Here is an 18,075-nt window from a genome sequence, read left to right as displayed (position 1 = left end):
CGCAGGCCTTGTGGTAAGGGTTAGGGTACGGGGCTGCTAGGTCTACCTCTGGCTGTCAGGAACGCAGGCCTTGTGGTAAGGGTTAGGGTACGGGGCTGCTAGGTCTACCTCTGGCTGTCAGGAACGCAGGCCTTGTGGTAAGGGTTAGGGTACGGGGCTGCTAGGTCTACCTCTGGCTGTCAGGAAAGCAGGCCTTGTGGTAAGGGTTAGGGTACGGGGCTGCTAGGTCTACCTCTGGCTGTCAGGAACGCAGGCCTTGTGGTAAGGGTTAGGGTACGGGGCTGCTAGGTCTACCTCTGGCTGTCAGGAACGCAGGCCTTGTGGTTAGGGTACGGGGCTGCTAGGTCTACCTCTGGCTGTCAGGAACGCAGGCCTTGTGGTAAGGGTTAGGGTACGGGGCTGCTAGGTCTACCTCTGGCTGTCAGGAAAGCAGGCCTTGTGGTAAGGGCTAGGGTACGGGGCTGCTAGGTCTACCTCTGGCTGTCAGGAAAGCAGGCCTTGTGGTAAGGGTTAGGGTACGGGGCTGCTAGGTCTACCTCTGGCTGTCAGGAACGCAGGCCTTGTGGTAAGGGTTAGGTACGGGGCTGCTAGGTCTACCTCTGGCTGTCAGGAAAGCAGGCCTTGTGGTAAGGGTTAGGGTACGGGGCTGCTAGGTCTACCTCTGGCTGTCAGGAACGCAGGCCTTGTGGTAAGGGTTAGGGTACGGGGCTGCTAGGTCTACCTCTGGCTGTCAGGAAAGCAGGCCTTGTGGTAAGGGCTAGGGTACGGGGCTGCTAGGTCTACCTCTGGCTGTCAGGAACGCAGGCCTTGTGGTAAGGGTTAGGGTACGGGGCTGCTAGGTCTACCTCTGGCTGTCAGGAACGCAGGCCTTGTGGTTAGGGTACGGGGCTGCTAGGTCTACCTCTGGCTGTCAGGAACGCAGGCCTTGTGGTAAGGGTTAGGGTACGGGGCTGCTAGGTCTACCTCTGGCTGTCAGGAACGCAGTCCTTGTGGTTAGGGTACGGGGCTGCTAGGTCTACCTCTGGCTGTCAGGAACGCAGTCCTTGTGGTAAGCAAACAGTTAACAATGAAGTAATAATAATTCCTGATAACCAAATACCCATTCTACCAGTCTCAGCCTTCGACTCAACGGTCACCCTGCCTGTTCTACCAGACTTTATTTGTGTTCTCTTTTATTTGTTCAAAACCTTTGTTTAAATAATGATAATCTTACTTTGATCTATTCTAGAGCTCCCTAGTAGATGTCCATGGCTAATACATTTGTTCTGCAAGTGCAGTGTGAGGGAATGACAGAATCCCAATGGGACAACACCTAATGACAGAATCCCAATGGGACAACACCTAATGACAGAATCCCAATGGGACAACGCCTAATGACAGAATCCCAATGGGACAACGCCTAATGACAGAATCCCAATGGGACAACACCTAATGACAGAATCCCAATGGGACAACACCTAATGACAGAATCCCAATGGGACAACACCTAATGACAGAATCCCAATGGGACAACACCTAATGACAGAATCCCAATGGGACAACACCTAATGACAGAATCCCAATGGGACAACACCTAATGACAGAATCCCAATGGGACAACACCTAATGACAGAATCCCAATGGGCCAACACCTAATGACAGAATCCCAATGGGCCAACACCTAATGACAGAATCCCAATGGGACAACACCTAATGACAGAATCTCAATGGGCCAACACCTAATGACAGAATCCCAATGGGACAACACCTAATGACAGAATCCCAATGGGACAACACCTAATGACAGAATCCCAATGGGACAACACCTAATGACAGAATCCCAATGGGCCAACACCTAATGACAGAATCCCAATGGGACAACGCCTAATGACAGAATCCCAATGGGACAACGCCTAATGACAGAATCCCAATGGGACAACGCCTAATGACAGAATCCCAATGGGACAACGCCTAATGACAGAATCCCAATGGGCCAACGCCTAATGACAGAATCCCAATGGGACAACGCCTAATGACAGAATCCCAATGGGACAACGCCTAATGACAGAATCCCAATGGGCCAACGCCTAATGACAGAATCCCAATGGGCCAACGCCTAATGACAGAATCCCAATGGGCCAACGCCTAATGACAGAATCCCAATGGGCCAACGCCTAATGACAGAATCCCAATGGGACAACGCCTAATGACAGAATCCCAATGGGACAACGCCTAATGACAGAATCCCAATGGGACAACACCTAATGACAGAATCCCAATGGGACAACACCTAATGACAGAATCCCAATGGGACAACACCTAATGACAGAATCCCAATGGGACAACACCTAATGACAGAATCCCAATGGGACAACACCTAATGACAGAATCCCAATGGGACAACACCTAATGACAGAATCCCAATGGGACAACACCTAATGACAGAATCCCAATGGGCCAACACCTAATGACAGAATCCCAATGGGCCAACACCTAATGACAGAATCCCAATGGGCCAACACCTAATGACAGAATCTCAATGGGCCAACACCTAATGACAGAATCCCAATGGGACAACACCTAATGACAGAATCCCAATGGGACAACACCTAATGACAGAATCCCAATGGGACAACACCTAATGACAGAATCCCAATGGGCCAACGCCTAATGACAGAATCCCAATGGGCCAACGCCTAATGACAGAATCCCAATGGGCCAACGCCTAATGACAGAATCCCAATGGGACAACGCCTAATGACAGAATCCCAATGGGCCAACGCCTAATGACAGAATCCCAATGGGCCAACGCCTAATGACAGAATCCCAATGGGCCAACGCCTAATGACAGAATCCCAATGGGCCAACGCCTAATGACAGAATCCCAATGGGACAACGCCTAATGACAGAATCCCAATGGGCCAACGCCTAATGACAGAATCCCAATGGGCCAACGCCTAATGACAGAATCCCAATGGGCCAACGCCTAATGACAGAATCCCAATGGGACAACGCCTAATGACAGAATCCCAATGGGACAACGCCTAATGACAGAATCCCAATGGGACAACACCTAATGACAGAATCCCAATGGGACAACACCTAATGACAGAATCCCAATGGGACAACACCTAATGACAGAATCCCAATGGGACAACACCTAATGACAGAATCCCAATGGGACAACGCCTAATGACAGAATCCCAATGGGACAACGCCTAATGACAGAATCCCAATGGGACAACGCCTAATGACAGAATCCCAATGGGACAACGCCTAATGACAGAATCCCAATGGGACAACGCCTAATGACAGAATCCCAATGGGCCAACGCCTAATGACAGAATCCCAATGGGCCAACGCCTAATGACAGAATCCCAATGGGACAACGCCTAATGACAGAATCCCAATGGGACAACGCCTAATGACAGAATCCCAATGGGACAACGCCTAATGACAGAATCCCAATGGGACAACGCCTAATGACAGAATCCCAATGGGACAACGCCTAATGACAGAATCCCAATGGGACAACGCCTAATGACAGAATCCCAATGGGACAACGCTAATGACAGAATCCCAATGGGACAACGCCTAATGACAGAATCCCAATGGGACAACGCCTAATGACAGAATCCCAATGGGACAACGCCTAATGACAGAATCCCAATGGGACAACGCCTAATGACAGAATCCCAATGGGACAACGCCTAATGACAGAATCCCAATGGGACAACGCCTAATGACAGAATCCCAATGGGACAACGCCTAATGACAGAATCCCAATGGGACAACGCCTAATGACAGAATCCCAATGGGACAACACCTAATGACAGAATCCCAATGGGACAACGCCTAATGACAGAATCCCAATGGGACAACGCCTAATGACAGAATCCCAATGGGCCAACGCCTAATGACAGAATCCCAATGGGCCAACACCTAATGACAGAATCCCAATGGGACAACGCCTAATGACAGAATCCCAATGGGACAACGCCTAATGACAGAATCCCAATGGGACAACGCCTAATGACAGAATCCCAATGGGACAACGCCTAATGACAGAATCCCAATGGGACAACACCTAATGACAGAATCCCAATGGGACAACACCTAATGACAGAATCCCAATGGGACAACACCTAATGACAGAATCCCAATGGGACAACACCTAATGACAGAATCCCAATGGGACAACACCTAATGACAGAATCCCAATGGGCCAACACCTAATGACAGAATCCCAATGGGCCAACACCTAATGACAGAATCCCAATGGGCCAACACCTAATGACAGAATCCCAATGGGCCAACACCTAATGACAGAATCTCAATGGGCCAACACCTAATGACAGAATCCCAATGGGACAACACCTAATGACAGAATCCCAATGGGACAACGAATGACAGAATCCCAATGGGACAACGCCTAATGACAGAATCCCAATGGGACAACGCCTAATGACAGAATCCCAATGGGACAACGCCTAATGACAGAATCCCAATGGGCCAACGCCTAATGACAGAATCCCAATGGGACAACGCCTAATGACAGAATCCCAATGGGCCAACGCCTAATGACAGAATCCCAATGGGCCAACGCCTAATGACAGAATCCCAATGGGCCAACGCCTAATGACAGAATCCCAATGGGACAACGCCTAATGACAGAATCCCAATGGGCCAACGCCTAATGACAGAATCCCAATGGGCCAACGCCTAATGACAGAATCCCAATGGGCCAACGCCTAATGACAGAATCCCAATGGGCCAACGCCTAATGACAGAATCCCAATGGGACAACGCCTAATGACAGAATCCCAATGGGACAACGCCTAATGACAGAATCCCAATGGGACAACGCCTAATGACAGAATCCCAATGGGACAACACCTAATGACAGAATCCCAATGGGACAACACCTAATGACAGAATCCCAATGGGACAACACCTAATGACAGAATCCCAATGGGACAACGCCTAATGACAGAATCCCAATGGGACAACGCCTAATGACAGAATCCCAATGGGACAACGCCTAATGACAGAATCCCAATGGGCCAACGCCTAATGACAGAATCCCAATGGGCCAACGCCTAATGACAGAATCCCAATGGGCCAACGCCTAATGACAGAATCCCAATGGGCCAACGCCTAATGACAGAATCCCAATGGGACAACGCCTAATGACAGAATCCCAATGGGACAACGCCTAATGACAGAATCCCAATGGGACAACGCCTAATGACAGAATCCCAATGGGACAACGCCTAATGACAGAATCCCAATGGGACAACGCCTAATGACAGAATCCCAATGGGACAACGCCTAATGACAGAATCCCAATGGGACAACGCCTAATGACAGAATCCCAATGGGACAACGCCTAATGACAGAATCCCAATGGGACAACGCCTAATGACAGAATCCCAATGGGACAACGCCTAATGACAGAATCCCAATGGGACAACGCCTAATGACAGAATCCCAATGGGACAACGCCTAATGACAGAATCCCAATGGGACAACGCCTAATGACAGAATCCCAATGGGCCAACGCCTAATGACAGAATCCCAATGGGCCAACGCCTAATGACAGAATCCCAATGGGCCAACGCCTAATGACAGAATCCCAATGGGACAACACCTAATGACAGAATCCCAATGGGACAACACCTAATGACAGAATCCCAATGGGACAACACCTAATGACAGAATCCCAATGGGACAACACCTAATGACAGAATCCCAATGGGACAACGCCTAATGACACTTATCTTTTCTCTTCCTTTCCAGTTAGGACCTCTGAGTCTGTTTGCCATGGGGATAATAGCAGTCCACTGTATGAACCTGCTTGTAATCTGTTCCCACCACCTCAGTGTAAAGTAAGTGGAGCCTTTCTCACACCTTCTGCCTGCAGTGCACCTCAGTCGTTCCATAAACGGATCCTATTGTTGTGGATACTGTTGTGCAACTAGTTTGAGTCGAGCATCAAGAAGAGAAGTACAGTACTTTCACATTGTGCACTTCCTCTTTTTGAGTTTGACGTCTATGAGGAAATCTCTCACGTTGTCCTGGAAACTGGAATGGTGAAATGTGTTCAGTTCATAGATTAGCGTAAGTGAAAGTCGCCTAAATGCAGCTATACCATCAGCCTAGTATTGGATAAAGCAGGATTTTTAATGAAGCGAACCAAGCCAGTCACTGTGTTCATAGGTCCACTGTGTTCATAGGTCCACTGTGTTCATAGGTCCACTGTGTTCATAGGTCCACTGTGTTCATAGGTCCACTGTGTTCATAGGTCCACTGTGTTCATAGGTCCACTGTGTTCACACCCTTATGGGTGTGTTCAGACTGCAAGGTATGTTGTTGATCTGGTGCGGTTCGTTTCCTTTATAGGAGAAGTGAAAACCATTTGTATTTTGTAATACAAAAACAAACCAAACCGTTTAATGAGCACGGTGTCTGAATGCACCGTACTTCTCATTTCTGTAGAATGTTCTACATCCATTGTTCACAACCCTGTTCTCTATTAGACGATTAAGCACATTATTAACCTATGTTGTGTACCACTGTCAGATTCCTCACACTCGTGACCAGGTACCAGGCCCCCAGCTGAACACTGTCATGTTTAGTGAACATGGGGTCAACACTTTGTATGGTCATTTTTGTTTTGTGTTTAGATGGTCGTTGAATTCTGGGCTCATTATTCAGTTTAGCCTTTTAGACCATAATGATTAATGAAGTTCCATGGACAGGGTAGACCTGATCCGAGGTCAGGTTCCATGGACAGTGTAGACCTGATCCTAGGTCAGGTTCCATGGACAGGGTAGACCTGATCCTAGGTCAGGTTCCATGGACAGGGTAGACCTGATCCTAGGTCAGGTTCCATGGACAGGGTAGACCTGATCCGAGGTCAGGTTCCATGGACAGGGTAGACCTGATCCGAGGTCAGGTTCCATGGACAGGGTAGACCTGATCCGAGGTCAGGTTCCATGGACAGGGTAGACCTGATCCGAGGTCAGGTTCCATGGACAGGGTAGACCTGATCCGAGGTCAGGTTCCATGGACAGGGTAGACCTGATCCGAGGTCAGGTTCCATGGACAGGGTAGACCTGATCCTAGGTCAGGTTCCATGGACAGGGTAGACCTGATCCTAGGTCAGGTTCCATGGACAGGGTAGACCTGATCCTAGGTCAGGTTCCATGGACAGGGTAGACCTGATCCTAGGTCAGGTTCCATAGACAGGGTAGACCTGATCCTAGGTTAGGTTCCATGGACAGGGTAGACCTGATCCTAGGTCAGGTTCCATGGACAGGGTAGACCTGATCCTAGGTCAGGTTCCATGGACAGGGTAGACCTGATCCTAGGTCAGGTTCCATGGACAGGGTAGACCTGATCCTAGGTCAGGTTCCATGGACAGGGTAGACCTGATCCTAGGTCAGGTTCCATGGACAGGGTAGACCTGATTCTAGGTCAGGTTCCATGGACAGGGAGACCTGATCCTAGGTCAGGTTCCATGGACAGGGTAGACCTGATCCTAGGTCAGGTTCCATGGACAGGGTAGACCTGATCCTAGGTCAGGTTCCATGGACAGGGTAGACCTGATCCTAGGTCAGGTTCCATGGACAGGGTAGACCTGATCCGAGGTCAGGTTCCATGGACAGGGTAGACCTGATCCGAGGTCAGGTTCCATGGACAGGGTAGACCTGATCCGAGGTCAGGTTCCATGGACAGGGTAGACCCTGATCCGAGGTCAGGCTCCATGGACAGGGTAGACCTGATCCGAGGTCAGGTTCCATGGACAGGGTAGACCTGATCCGAGGTCAGGTTCCATGGACAGGGTAGACCTGATCCGAGGTCAGGTTCCATGGACAGGGTAGACCTGATCCGAGGTCAGGTTCCATGGACAGGGTAGACCTGATCCGAGGTCAGGTTCCATGGACAGGGTAGACCTGATCCGAGGTCAGGTTCCATGGAACCTGATCCTAGGTCAGGTTCCATGGACAGGGTAAACCTGATCCGAGGTCAGGTTCCATGGAACCTGATCCTAGGTCAGGTTCCATGGACAGGGTAAACCTGATCCTAGGTCAGCACTCTTACCCTGACTGATGTTCCCTCTGTTCTAGGTTGAACAAGCCCTTTCTGGACTATGGCGATGCTGTGCAGTATGGTATGGAGAATGTCTCGTGGCTGAGAAGGCACTCAATATGGGGGAGGTAAATATAGAACGTGTCTACAGGAAGGTGATAAATCATGAAATGTATTCTTAAATAACAAGTCAAACTCCCTTTATTCTTATATATTATGACTTGTGATTTGACCTTTATTCAATAAGAGTTCTCAACTCCTCAGTGTTTGGGGGGCCCTTCTAATGTGTAGAACAGAGGTTGATTTGGGTCCTTATTCCTCTTTTCCGTCAGGCGGATAGTGAACGTGTTTTTGATCATCACCCAGCTGGGTTTCTGCTGTGTCTACTTCGTCTTCCTCAGTGACAATATCAAACAGGTAGGGGACATGGTGTCATGTTCATATTTGGTCAGTACTGTTTCTCACCACAAGGTGGTGGTGTTTACTTCTTCCTGAGCAGTAACAGCAGTTTAGATGTTATCATCACTGGAGTGGACAAGATACCAGCAGTGTGGATGTTATCATCACTGGAGTGGACAAGATACCAGCAGTGTGGATGTTATCATCACTGGAGTGGACAAGATACCAGCAGTGTGGATGTTATCATCACTGGAGTGGACAAGATACCAGCAGTGTGGATGTTATCATCACTGGAGTGGACAAGATACCAGCAGTGTGGATGTTATCATCACTGGAGTGGACAAGATACCAGCAGTGTGGATGTTATCATCACTGGAGTGGACAAGATACCAGCAGTGTGGATGTTGTCATCATTGGAGTGGACAAGATACCAGCAGTGTGGATGTTGTCATCATTGGAGTGGACAAGATACCAGCAGTTTGGATGTTATTATCACTCCTATATGGGTACCAGCAATGTGGATGTTATCATCACTGCCTGGAGTGATCTTCTCATGCTGTTACTCAGCTATACTGTCCGGCCCTCTGTCCGGCCCTCTGTCCGGCCCTCTGTCCGGCCCTCTGTTCGGCCCTCTGTTCAGCCCTGTCATCACAGTTGCTTGAACTTTGCTGGGAAGGGTAATGTGAAGAAAATTCTAGATACAATTTAGGTTGCCACGATAGTGTGAAAAGGATACCCTAACATGTGTTCATTGTTTTGTGGCTTTCTTTAAGGTGGTGGAAGCTTCTAACGGGACAACCATGAACTGCCACAACAACCAGACGGCTGTCACCGTCCCCAGCTTTGACTCCCGTCTCTACATGTTGTGTTTCCTGCCAGCTGTTATACTCCTGGTGTTCACCCGCAACCTGAAGTACCTGGCCCCCCTCTCTCTGGCAGCCAACCTGGCCATGTGTACTAGCCTGGTCCTCATCTACTTCTTCTGCTTCACGGTACGTACTGCAGGACAGTCTTCTGCTTCACGGTAGGTACTGCAGGACTGTCTTCTGCTTCACGGTACGTACTGCAGGACAGTCTTCTGCTTCACGGTACGTACTGCAGGACTGTCTTCTGCTTCACGGTAGGTACTGCAGGACAGTCTTCTGCTTCACGGTACGTACTGCAGGACTGTCTTCTGCTTCACGGTACGTACTGCAGGACTGTCTTCTGCTTCACTTTGGAAGGTACTGCAGGACTGTCTTCTGCTTCACGGTGAAAAGGTACTGCAGGACAGTCTTCTGGCTTTCACGGTAGGTACTGCAGGACTGTCTTCTGCTTCACGGTCTCTACGTACTGCCAGGACTGTCTTCTGCTTCACGGTAGGTACTGCAGGACAGTCTTCTGCTTCACGGTAGGTACTGCAGGACTGTCTTCTGCTTCACGGTACGTACTGCAGGACTGTCTTCTGCTTCACTGTACGTACTGCAGGACCGTCTTCTGCTTCACTGTACGTACTGCAGGACAGTCTTCTGCTTCACGGTAGGTACTGCAGGACCGTCTTCTGCTTCACGGTAGGTACTGCAGGACAGTCTTCTGCTTCACGGTAGGTACTGCAGGACTGTCTTCTGCTTCACTGTACGTACTGCAGGACCGTCTTCTGCTTCACTGTACGTACTGCAGGACCGTCTTCTGCTTCACGGTACGTACTGCAGGACCGTCTTCTGCTTCACGGTACGTACTGCAGGACTGTCTTCTGCTTCACGGTACGTACTGCAGGACAGTCTTCTGCTTCACGGTAGGTACTGCAGGACCGTCTTCTGCTTCACGGTACGTACTGCAGGACCGTCTTCTGCTTCACGGTAGGTACTGCAGGACCGTCTTCTGCTTCACGGTTTACTGCAGGACCGTCTTCTGCTTCACGGTAGGTACTGCAGGACAGTCTTCTGCTTCACGGTAGGTACTGCAGGACCGTCTTCTGCTTCACGGTACGTACTGCAGGACCGTCTTCTGCTTCACGGTAGGTACTGCAGGACAGTCTTCTGCTTCACGGTAGGTACTGCAGGACAGTCTTCTGCTTCACGGTACGTACTGCAGGACCGTCTTCTGCTTCACGGTACGTACTGCAGGACCGTCTTCTGCTTCACGGTACGTACTGCAGGACCGTCTTCTGCTTCACGGTAGGTACTGCAGGACTGTCTTCTGCTTCACGGTAGGTACTGCAGGACCGTCTTCTGCTTCACGGTACGTACTGCAGGACTGTCTTCTGCTTCACGGTAGGTACTGCAGGACCGTCTTCTGCTTCACGGTACGTACTGCAGGACCGTCTTCTGCTTCACGGTAGGTACTGCAGGACCGTCTTCTGCTTCACGGTACGTACTGCAGGACCGTCTTCTGTACGTACTGCAGGACTGTCTTCTGCTTCACGGTACGTACTGCAGGACTGTCTTCTGCTTCACGGTACGTACTGCAGGACTGTCTTCTGCTTCACGGTAGGTACTGCAGGACCGTCTTCTGCTTCACGGTACGTACTGCAGGACCGTCTTCTGCTTCACGGTACGTACTGCAGGACTGTCTTCTGCTTCACGGTAGGTACTGCAGGACCGTCTTCTGCTTCACGGTACGTACTGCAGGACAGTCTTCTGCTTCACGGTACGTACTGCAGGACTGTCTTCTGCTTCACGGTAGGTACTGCAGGACAGTCTTCTGCTTCACGGTACGTACTGCAGGACTGTCTTCTGCTTCACGGTAGGTACTGCAGGACAGTCTTCTGCTTCACGGTACGTACTGCAGGACAGTCTTCTGCTTCACGGTACGTACTGCAGGACAGTCTTCTGCTTCACGGTACGTACTGCAGGACTGTCTTCTGCTTCACGGTAGGTACTGCAGGACAGTCTTCTGCTTCACGGTAGGTACTGCAGGACTGTCTTCTGCTTCACGGTAGGTACTGCAGGACCGTCTTCTGCTTCACGGTACGTACTGCAGGACCGTCTTCTGCTTCACGGTACGTACTGCAGGACTGTCTTCTGCTTCACGGTATGTAGTGCAGGACTGTCTTCTTGGGGAGAGACTAACATGATGCTTAAGTAGTCTGAAGTGTTACATTTCTAACTCAAAACAGCAGTACAGAATTTCTTCAACATCTTTGTTTTCGTTATTAAAATAAAAACACTCTTTCAAAATGTTGATGTTTATTTAGTTATGAATCCATAATGAATTACTATTGGAATAAATATCAGTGAATTACAGAAATATTGGAACAAAGTAGTCTAATGAAGGTAAAACAAATAGTTGCTTACTGTAAAATACTCTTTTAAACACACATGGTCACGTTGTACAGCGTCATTATGGCTATTAGCAGGGCTATATATTGGCCTTTATGGGCGACGCACAATTGGCCCAGAGCTTCTCTCACTCTAAAAACAGAAATGCATGTTTTGGCCTTCATTCAGATTTCAATCGCTCTTTCGTTTTTTTTTTTTTTTAAACAAAATAACCACCATAATATCGTTATATATTATCAAGTTGGCTGCCACCGGGAAACCCATGAGGAGGCTTATGGTTTTAATTTAGAATCCTTAAATCCTCTATATGTAATTGTTGGCGAAGTGTCATATTTTTCGATGTAGTGTAGGCCTATCGTAGGTGACATGAGTCTCACTCATGTTGAGTAATGTGCTATTAAAAGTGGTGTAGGTGTTATTTATTTAAAGAGCATATTGAAGTTCGAAGCAATAGAATTTGAAGCAAAAGCCTACAACTTTTAGCATCATTTTGCGCTGCTCTGAGACAAGAATGGGGACTGGTCTTGATAAATCAATTAGACTTTTATTTTCACCTAATCTCTGTTTGGGTATTGGTTAGACCAGAATCAAAAAAATAAGTTGCAGAAATGTTATGCTCTTAATGTAATCTTATTCAACTAGGCAAGTCAGTTCAGAACAAATTCTTATTTACAAGGACGGTCTACTCTGTCCTACCCATCCGGGTATTGAATCCCGGTCTCCCGCATGCCCTGCACGCACAAGGGGATTCTTTAGCTAAATAGCCCAGTACGGTACTGCCGACCGTCAGGTTGTACAGCGCCATATTTTCCGTTCTATCCTAACGGAAACCCAGAGGTTTTTTTATGGAATAGAAATACGATAATATTAATCAAATGAATTATGCAAGTACCAATCAAAAGTTGACACACCTATTCATTCCAGGATCTTTCTTTATTTTTACTATTTCCTACATTGCAGAATAATAGTGAAGACATCACAACTATGAAATAACACATATGGAATCAATCACAAATTCTTATTGACGAGGACCACCTACTCCGTCCTCCCCGTCGGTGAATTGAAACCCCGGTCTCCCCCGTTCCCGCATTTTCTAGTACAGCCATTATTGAAGGTACTCGAGGTCAAGGAGAAAGTCTGGAGATGGCCTGCTCTCTCTTATGTAAGGAATTAGGCACTTTCCCATGTTTACTACAGTATGTATTGTAGGCTACGTTTACTTGCCAGACTGCACAGTAGCCTAATAAACAAATGCTAGCCCTAACACTTTGTAGTTAGTCTAGCAGCCAGCTATCTAAACTTATAGTAATCAAGGTCTACCGACCGGGGGCCCTCATTGATCATCAGATATATTAAAAACTGCAAAAAAATTTGTCTCCACCCTACGGCAAAATGTGTAGAATTGCAAGAAATTAGCTGTAAAATTGCACATTTTTCTCTCCGTCAATGGCAAAATGAGTAGAATTGCCCCAACAAAATGTTGGTTCGGGCCCCTAAAAGGCTAGGGTTGTCTCTGACCGCATGTGGGAGGTATGGGATGTAGGTGCAGACCTGTGAGCTACTTCATAAGTTTGCATTCTTTTAACGCAATAGACCTTCAGAATGGTGAGTGAAAAATGCTGAGGGCAAATGGAGAGTAACTGACAAAATAAAGGAAACACTTGAGTAAATGAGGGATACAAAGTATATTGAAAGCGGACGCTTCCACACGGGTGCGTTTCCGACTGAAAGACACAATGTTGCAGTTTTATAGCTAATTTCCTATAATAAAAATAAATAAATATACATTGATGGCTCATGACGTGTTCACGTACTATCACGGCCCCCAAAAAAAAAAAACCAACAACTACAGCAGTATGGGGCCCTCTGCCGTGGGGCTGTGTGCTTTGCCAGGGTTACCACCGCATCGACAAAACATCAAATGATGGAATTTTGTGTGCAATAATAGTGTCACATCCCTCCAACAGAGTTCTAGACACTTGTAGAATCTACGCCAAGGCACATTGAAGCTCTTCTGGTGGCTCGCGTTGGACGAGAGCCCTATTATGTTAACTGTTATGGATTTTTATTTGATTGCCTGACTGTAGCCTTTTTTTCTCCTGTGATTTCCAGAACATACCAAATCGTATCAGCCTGCCGAAGGTGGGTCATGCCAAAGACTATCCTCTCTTCTTTGGAACGGCCATCTTTGCTTTCGAGGGGATAGGAGTGGTAACGTATTACTGTTCCTGTTGAACATATGCCGCAAAAATATTACCGTGTACATGTTAACATTTACATGTTATTACAACATACTACTTCAGTTAGAACTGTGTAGTTTCATAGGTATAATGGCAACTTAAGGTGAAGTGTCACCTAACGTTGTTCCTCTCCATGTCTCAGGTCCTTCCCCTGGAAAACAAGATGCAGAAGCCTCAGAGTTTCAATATGGTTCTATGTCTGGGAATGGGCATCGTCACCTTCCTCTATATCAGCTTGGGAACCATAGGGTACATCACCTTTGGAGAGGCCATAGGGGGAAGTATCACCCTTAACTTACCCAACTGCTGGTGAGTTCTTCTTACAATGTCCTGAAGAGATGGTGCTTTATAGAATCACATAGATACTGAAGAGATGGTGCTGTATAGAATCACATAGATACTGAAGAGATGGTGCTGTATAGAATCACATAGATACTGAAGAGATGGTGCGGTATAGAATCACATAGATACTGAAGAGATGGTGCTGTATAGAATCACATAGATACTGAAGAGATGGTGCTGTATAGAATCACATAGATACTGATGAGATGGTGCTGTATAGAATCACATAGATACTGATGAGATGGTGCAGTATAGAATCACAAAGCACCATTATGTACCACTGGTAATAATTGTATTCATCGATAGGTTTTGGTCATTTTTAGATTGTGTGAAGAATGTGTGTTATCTTGCAGATTTAGGAATGGTGTCTTATTTAGGAGAGGAAATAACACTTATTTCACCAAGATAGGATCCTCTCTCTCTCTCTCTCTGCTGTGGCCCTAGATAGGATCCTCTCTCCTCTCTCTCTCTCTCTCTCTCTCTCTGCTGTGGCCCTCTCTCTCTCTCTCTCTCTCTCTGCTGTGGCCCTAGATAGGATCCTCTCTCTCTCTCTCTCTCTCTCTCTCTCTCTGCTGTGGCCCTAGATAGGATCCTCTCTCTCTCTCTCTCTCTGCTGTGGCCCTAGATAGGATCCTCTCTCTCTCTCTCTCTCTGCTGTGGCCCTAGATAGGATCCTCTCTCTCTCTCTCTCTCTCTGCTGTGGCCCTAGATAGGATCCTCTCTCTCTCTCTCTCTCTCTCTCTGCTGTGGCCCTAGATAGGATCCCTCTCTCTCTCTCTCTGCTGTGGCCCTAGATAGGATCCTCTCTCTCTCTGCTGTGGCCCTAGATAGGATCCTCTCTCTGGCCTCTAGATAGGATCTCTCTCTCTCTCTCTGCTGTGGCCCTAGATAGATCTCTCTCTCTCTCTCTCTCTGCTGTGGCCCTCTCTCTCTCTCTCTCTCTGCTGTGGCCCTAGATTAGGATCCCTCTCTCTCTCTCTGCTGTGGCCCTAGATAGGATCCTCTCTCTCTCTCTCTCTCTCTCTCTCTGCTGTGGCCCTAGATAGGATCCTCTCTCTCTCTGCTGTGGCCCTAGATAGGATCCTCTCTCTCTCTCTCTCTGCTGTGGCCCTAGATAGGATCCTCTCTCTCTCTCTCTCTCTGCTGTGGCCCTAGATAGATCCCCTCTCTCTCTCTGATCCTCTCTCTCTCTCTCTCTCTGCTGTGGCCCTAGATAGGATCTGCCTCTCTCTCTCTCTCTCTCTCTCTGCTGTGGCCCTAGATAGGATCTCTCTCTCTCTGCTCTCTCTCTCTCTCTCTCTCTCTCTCTCTCTGCTGTGGTCCTAGATAGGATCCTCTCTCTGCTCTCTCTCTCTCTCTGCTGTGGCCCTAGATAGGATCCTCTCTCTCTCTGCTGTGGCCCTAGATAGGATCCCCTCTCTCTCTCTCTGCTGTGGGAAGAGGGAACCGCTGTCACAGTCAATGCTGGGTAGAGGCATAGATAGAACCTGTGGTCACAGATCCTCTCTCTCTCTCTCTCTCTGCTGTGGTAGAGATCCTCCTCTCTCTCTCTCTCTGCTGTGGCCCAGAAGGAACCGGTCACAGTCTGGGTAGAGGCAGAAGGAACCGGGTAGAGGCAGAGGGGACTCGGTCACAGTCGGGTAGAGGCAGAAGCAACCGGGTAGAGGCAGAGGGGACCGGTCACAGTCGGGTAGAGGCAGAAGCAACCGGGTAGAGGCAGAGGGAACCGGTCACAGTCGGGTAGGGGCAGAGGGAACCGGTCAGAGTCGGGTAGGGGCAGAGGGAACCGGTCAGAGTCGGGTAGGGGCAGGGGGAACCGGTCAGAGTCGGGCAGGGGCAGAGGGAACCGGTCAGAGTCGGGTAGGGGCAGAGGGAACCGGTCAGAGTCGGGCAGGGGCAGAGGGAACCGGTCAGAGTCGGGTAGGGGCAGAGGGAACCGGTCAGAGTCGGGCAGGGGCAGGGGGAACCGGTCAGAGTCGGGCAGGGGCAGGGGGAACCGGTCAGAGTCGGGCAGGGGCAGGGGGAACCGGTCAGAGTCGGGCAGGGGCAGGGGAACCGGTCAGAGTCGGGCAGGGGGAACCGGTCAGAGTCGGGCAGGGGGAACCGGTCAGAGTCGGGCAGGGGGAACCGGTCAGAGTCGGGCAGGGGGAACCGGTCAGAGTCGGGCAGGGGGAACCGGTCAGAGTCGGGCAGGGGGAACCGGTCAGAGTCGGGCAGGGGGAACCGGTCAGAGTCGGGCAGGGGGAACCGGTCAGAGTCGGGCAGGGGAACCGGTCAGAGTCGGGCAGGGGGAACCGGTCAGAGTCGGGCAGGGGGAACCGGTCAGAGTCGGGCAGGGGAACCGGTCAGAGTCGGGCAGGGGGAACCGGTCAGAGTCGGGCAGGGGAACCGGTCAGAGTCGGGCAGGGGGAACCGGTCAGAGTCGGGCAGGGGGAACCGGTCAGAGTCGGGCAGGGGAACCGGTCAGAGTCGGGCAGGGGGAACCGGTCAGAGTCGGGCAGGGGAACCGGTCAGAGTCGGGCAGGGGGAACCGGTCAGAGTCGGGCAGGGGGAACCGGTCAGAGTCGGGCAGGGGGAACCGGTCAGAGTCGGGCAGGGGGAACCGGTCAGAGTCGGGCAGGGGGAACCGGTCAGAGTCGGGCAGAGGGAGAAGGAACCGGGTAGAGGCAGAGGGAACCGGTCCCAGTCAGTCGGGTAGAGGCAGAAGGAACCGATTGAACCGTTTCATTCATATCAGACTACATTAGTGTTAATCAGGGGTTCATTCACATCAGACTACATTAGTGTTAATCAGGGGCTCATTCATATCAGACTACATTAGTGTTAATCAGGGGTTCATGACTACATTAGTGTTAATCAGGGGTTCATTCATATCAGACTACATTAGTGTTAATCGGGGTTCATTCATATCAGACTACATTAGTGTTAATCGGGGTTCATTCATATCAGCCTACATTAGTGTTAATCGGGGTTCATTCATATCAGACTACATTAGTGTTAATCAGGGGTTCATGACTACATTAGTGTTAATCAGGGGGTTCATTCATATCAGACTACATTAGTGTTAACCGGGGGTTCATTCATATCAGACTACATTAGTGTTAATCGGGGGTTCATTCATATCAGACTACATTAGTGTTAATCGGGGGTTCATTCATATCAGACTACATTAGTGTTAATCGGGGTTCATTCATATCAGCCTACATTAGTGTTAATCGGGGTTCATTCATATCAGACTACATTAGTGTTAATCGGGGTTCATTCATATCAGACTACATTAGTGTTAATCAGGGGGTTCATTCATATCAGACTACATTAGTGTTAATCAGGGGGTTCATTCATATCAGACTACATTAGTGTTAATCAGGGGTTCATTCATATCAGACTACATTAGTGTTAATCAGGGGCTCATTCATATCAGACTACATTAGTGTTAATCAGGGGCTCATTCATATCAGACTACATTAGTGTTAATCGGGGGTTCATTCATATCAGACTACATTAGTGTTAATCGGGGTTCATTCATATCAGACTACATTAGTGTTAATCGGGGTTCATTCATATCAGCCTACATTAGTGTTAATCAGAAGGGGTTCATTCATATCAGACTACATTAGTGTTAATCAGGGGTTCATGACTACATTAGTGTTAATCAGGGGTTCATTCATATCAGACTACATTAGTGTTAATCGGGGTTCATTCATATCAGACTACATTAGTGTTAATCGGGGTTCATTCATATCAGACTACATTAGTGTTAA

General features: G+C 48.8%; 1 protein-coding gene and 4 long non-coding RNA genes across 26 annotated transcripts in view; 3 read left to right on the top strand and 2 right to left on the bottom strand.

Annotated features, from left to right (window-relative positions):
• Positions 1-18,075, top strand: part of LOC118375187 (proton-coupled amino acid transporter 1-like) — a 45,258-nt gene that overhangs the window by 16,896 nt on the left and 10,287 nt on the right. Inside the window, exons 5-10 of the mRNA XM_052516732.1 lie at positions 5,779-5,867; positions 8,112-8,201; positions 8,406-8,490; positions 9,246-9,464; positions 13,845-13,943; positions 14,115-14,281. Coding sequence (XP_052372692.1) covers positions 5,779-5,867; positions 8,112-8,201; positions 8,406-8,490; positions 9,246-9,464; positions 13,845-13,943; positions 14,115-14,281 — 749 coding nt within the window. The remainder of the gene's footprint in view (positions 1-5,778; positions 5,868-8,111; positions 8,202-8,405; positions 8,491-9,245; positions 9,465-13,844; positions 13,944-14,114; positions 14,282-18,075) is intronic.
• LOC127929146 (uncharacterized) lies at positions 31-4,327 on the bottom strand. 3 transcript variants are annotated; one of them, XR_008133410.1, is made up of 10 exons: positions 3,922-4,327; positions 2,560-3,226; positions 1,603-1,689; positions 1,020-1,341; positions 902-963; positions 784-845; positions 660-721; positions 351-474; positions 233-294; positions 31-170 (listed from the first exon to the last, which is right to left on the bottom strand). It is a non-coding gene; the product is annotated as an uncharacterized LOC127929146 (long non-coding RNA). The 3 variants fall into 3 exon arrangements; XR_008133421.1 differs by lacking the exons at positions 233-294; positions 2,560-3,226 and adding an exon at positions 2,444-2,501 and having other exon boundaries at positions 351-412; positions 1,020-1,660; positions 4,183-4,327; XR_008133430.1 differs by lacking the exons at positions 233-294; positions 2,560-3,226 and adding an exon at positions 2,444-2,501 and having other exon boundaries at positions 351-412; positions 1,020-1,660; positions 4,212-4,327.
• On the bottom strand, positions 5,876-8,164 carry LOC127929140 (uncharacterized). 10 transcript variants are annotated; one of them, XR_008133354.1, is made up of 6 exons: positions 8,027-8,164; positions 7,763-7,937; positions 7,482-7,586; positions 7,273-7,447; positions 6,818-6,887; positions 5,876-6,747 (listed from the first exon to the last, which is right to left on the bottom strand). It is a non-coding gene; the product is annotated as an uncharacterized LOC127929140 (long non-coding RNA). The 10 variants fall into 10 exon arrangements; XR_008133349.1 differs by lacking the exon at positions 5,876-6,747 and having other exon boundaries at positions 6,782-6,887; XR_008133350.1 differs by lacking the exon at positions 5,876-6,747 and having other exon boundaries at positions 6,782-6,887; positions 7,517-7,586.
• On the top strand, positions 6,881-7,938 carry LOC127929143 (uncharacterized). Of its 4 annotated transcripts, none has more exons than XR_008133389.1 (3): positions 6,881-7,217; positions 7,497-7,706; positions 7,813-7,938. It is a non-coding gene; the product is annotated as an uncharacterized LOC127929143 (long non-coding RNA). The 4 variants fall into 4 exon arrangements; XR_008133377.1 differs by having other exon boundaries at positions 7,532-7,706; positions 7,778-7,919; XR_008133374.1 differs by having other exon boundaries at positions 7,778-7,919.
• Positions 9,908-13,553, top strand: LOC127929149 (uncharacterized). 8 transcript variants are annotated; one of them, XR_008133439.1, is made up of 5 exons: positions 9,937-10,026; positions 10,251-10,314; positions 10,409-10,664; positions 10,729-10,792; positions 11,361-13,553. It is a non-coding gene; the product is annotated as an uncharacterized LOC127929149 (long non-coding RNA). The 8 variants fall into 8 exon arrangements; XR_008133457.1 differs by having other exon boundaries at positions 10,377-10,664; XR_008133466.1 differs by lacking the exon at positions 9,937-10,026 and adding an exon at positions 10,126-10,154.

This window comes from Oncorhynchus keta, chromosome 4, assembly GCF_023373465.1.
Source record: "Oncorhynchus keta strain PuntledgeMale-10-30-2019 chromosome 4, Oket_V2, whole genome shotgun sequence".
In the NCBI taxonomy this organism is placed as follows: domain Eukaryota; kingdom Metazoa; phylum Chordata; class Actinopteri; order Salmoniformes; family Salmonidae; genus Oncorhynchus; species Oncorhynchus keta.
The sequence above is the reverse complement of the archived record's forward strand: the minus strand, read 5'-3'. Positions and strand labels throughout refer to the sequence as shown.